Source organism: Sapajus apella, unplaced genomic scaffold (genome assembly GCF_009761245.1).
Source record: "Sapajus apella isolate SASKATOON/1434 unplaced genomic scaffold, GSC_monkey_1.0 scaffold45, whole genome shotgun sequence".
NCBI lineage: Eukaryota > Metazoa > Chordata > Mammalia > Primates > Cebidae > Sapajus > Sapajus apella.
Window position 1 is genome coordinate 14288964 of NW_022436985.1, and position 3014 is coordinate 14291977.

The 3014-nt window shown below is 51.3% G+C and overlaps 1 protein-coding gene across 2 annotated transcripts in view; it reads right to left on the reverse strand.

The window, feature by feature from the left end:
- Positions 1-2428, reverse strand: part of GPAT3 (glycerol-3-phosphate acyltransferase 3) — a 68549-nt gene extending 66121 nt beyond the window's left edge. Inside the window, exon 1 of one of the 2 annotated variants that reach the window (XM_032239713.1) lies at positions 1719-2428. In XM_032239713.1, the coding sequence (XP_032095604.1) occupies positions 1719-1859 (141 nt within the window). In that variant the 5' untranslated portion in view covers positions 1860-2428. The remainder of the gene's footprint in view (positions 1-1718) is intronic. The other variant, XM_032239714.1, reaches the window with a different exon arrangement.
- Between the last annotated feature and the right edge of the window lie 586 nt (positions 2429-3014).

The window sequence follows — 3014 nt, forward strand, 5'->3', positions numbered from 1 at the left end:
AAAAAAAAAAAAAAAAAAAAAAAAAAAAACAGAAATAGCCCCCAAGTAGAAACAATATAATTTTAAAAACATGAGGGCTGAAGATGAAAAATCACATATAACTTCAAAAACCACGCAAAGGAACAGCCACAAACAAGGGTCTAGGGCAATAGAGGAGGTTAGCAGGTCCAAGACAGTGTCCAGTGAGTTAGAGATGTATACCTGGGAGCCACCCAATTAGCTGAGGAAGAAGAGCAGATAAAGCCACATCCTGAGGGCAGAGAGAAAATAAGGTCACAAAAATGGGAACCAAACTTATTAGAAGGCACCGTGAATGCTAGAATCTCAGTAATCATATTATTCTTCGAATAGCAGCAAACATTCATATAGCAGGTGCAGGCAGCCTTCTAAGGTGCTTGACACATTTTAACTCATTTGGACAACCCTATGGAAATAGGAGTTATTGTTACTCCTATTTCATAGATGAAGAAAATGAGGTACAAGAGTAGATGACCTCCGTTAGGTCACATTTTAAGAAACAGAACTGCAATTTTGGTGCCAAATCTAAGCAAGCCTATATGCAGGGTCTCTATTCCTAACCACCAGGCTACAGGGCCTCCTTCTCAGTTAAGACTCCTGTTTCAGGCCAGGCATGGGGCTCACGCCTGTAATACCAGCACTTTGGGAGGGGAAGGCAAGAAGATTGCTTGAGGGCAGGAGTTCAAGATCAGCCTGGCCAAGATAGCAAAACACTGTCTCTTATGTAAAAAAAAATAATAATAATACATATATATTATTAAAATTTTTTTTTATCAGGAGGCTGAGGCAGGAGAATTGCTTGAACCCAGGAGGTGGAGGTTGCGGTGAGCCGAGATTGCGCCATTGCACTCCAACCTGGGTAACAAGAGCGAAACTTCATCTCAAAAAAAAAAAAATTTTTTTTTAAATACTCCTGTTTGTAACACTTAATTCAAACAAACCACTGAACTCTGGCTCTCAGTTTCTCTGTCTGTAAAAGGGGGATAGCTTTTGCCCCCCCTGCCCTACCCAGCCTTTTGACACTTAATAAAACCCTGCGAGTAAGCTCCAATTGTTCTCTGCCAGGCCCACTTCCATCTAACATTTTTCTTTGCAGAATTTGGAAACAGGAGTGTAGGGAGATCTGAGGTCAAAGAATATATACCTTTTCAATGGCATTTCATTTCAAGTACTGTTGGTTAGATAAAATTTCCATGACTCCACTAAAGTAAAATCAGATTTCTTTCTGCCATCCAGCAATTGGTCTCTTATCTTGGGCATAAAGAAGAACATGATGCCTTTCTGAACAGGATGCCGGAGTACACAAAAGGACCTCTGAAACCTGGGGCTGTAAAAACTAGAGAGTGACGCTGCAACAGCACCGCATAATGGATACAAGCAAATCCTGATACAAAAAGTTGGCTGCATTGTTATTCTAATCAGTAAAATAATAATGATGCTCCGGGAGTGGAGTGATTTTTTGCCTTCAACCAGAGGAACAACAGGGTGGTCCAGTGGTTTCAGCCTAGATCCCTCTAGCTCCGATAAAGAAGCCGAGATGCTGCTTTTCGCACTACTGCGGACAAGAAACCGAAATTCACGCACACATGCACAGGCGCACACACACACCCCTGACCTGGGACCACCGACCTTGAGAACTGGACCCCTGCGTTCTCAGCCCGCAGTGGTGTTGGGCTGGCCGCATCCCTCCCGGCACTCACCTCTAAAGTTTTCACCAGGATCTTCATATAGATCTCGGAGATGCCCAGAGACACTCCGAAGACCGAAGGCAGAAGGATGAAGCCGAGAACCAGCGTCAGCCAGGTGGAAAGAATCTTCCCGGCCAGCTCTGCTCCCTCCATGGCTCGGCGCACCCACTCAGCAGAGGTCCGCAGTGGAGGGCCGAGCGCCACAGCAGTCCCTGTCCGCAGGCAGTCCCGCGGGAGCACCGGGAGCACAGCGCCGAGCTCGGCACTCACCTCGCAGAGGGGAAGAGAGGAAGGAAAAAAACTTTCAGGATTACGGTAATATCCTTCCTTCCTCCCGGGGCTCCTCCTCGCCCCTGCCAGTTAACTCTTTCTCCGCTGGCGGCCCCTGTCTGGGGTGAAGCCGCCGCAGACCTGGGTAGCGCGAGCGAGAGGCGGGAGCCGAGGTGGAGCGGAGGGACACCACCGCGCGGGTGGAACACGCGGGCGCAGCCAGGGACGCGCCCCAGCCGGTGCCTGATTTCCTCTGGGTGGCGATTGCGACAACTCAGCAGATGACTCACGGAGGCCCTTCCCAAGCCAGGATCCCTGCGGTAGCACCGCACTTTGGCACACCGGTGGCCAGCTCAGCTGGCACCGGGCCGCGGGCCGTGCTGGAGGCTGGCTGCGCTCGGGCGCCCAGCGCCCTATTTATGCGCGCTGCCCTCGCCCCGCCTCCTCCGTCACCCAACGGGGAAGCTCCGTGGCAGTACTTGGACCCCGAGCGCCGCAGCCTCCTGGGCGGCCTTCCTACTTCCCGGCGCCCCGCCTCCCCCAGCACTCAGCAAAGGTCTTTTCAGGAGGAGAGTTTTCATCTGCAAAATGTTAATATTTTCTTCAGTCGCAGAATGAACTGCTGATGTATCTGGGACGCTTGAGAAGGTCTTGTTTGTGTGGGTGTAAAACGACCTCTTGGGAGGGTCGTCCAAGGACTGGAAAATGCAGCGCGCACCCAGCAGCCGTGGGCGCCACTTCAGGCTCCCACACCTCCTTCCCGGACGGCCTACAGCTGTGGGGCTCAATCTTGCTTATCCCGAGAGTAGGAAGCTCTCTCCACGGTTCGCCTAACCCATTCAGCCGCCATCTCCCTGGCACAGAAACCCTGCGGCTGAGTGTCTGTCACTCCCTTCCTGGGGGAAGATTCCAACCACACCTTCCCCTACCTTTCAGCCAATACTGCCCGCGCTTAGGCGTAGCAGAAATCCTGGCCGGCACAAGCCTTCATTCACCAAGCTGACACTCGCCTCCTGGGTATTCAGGCTCCTCGCCTCT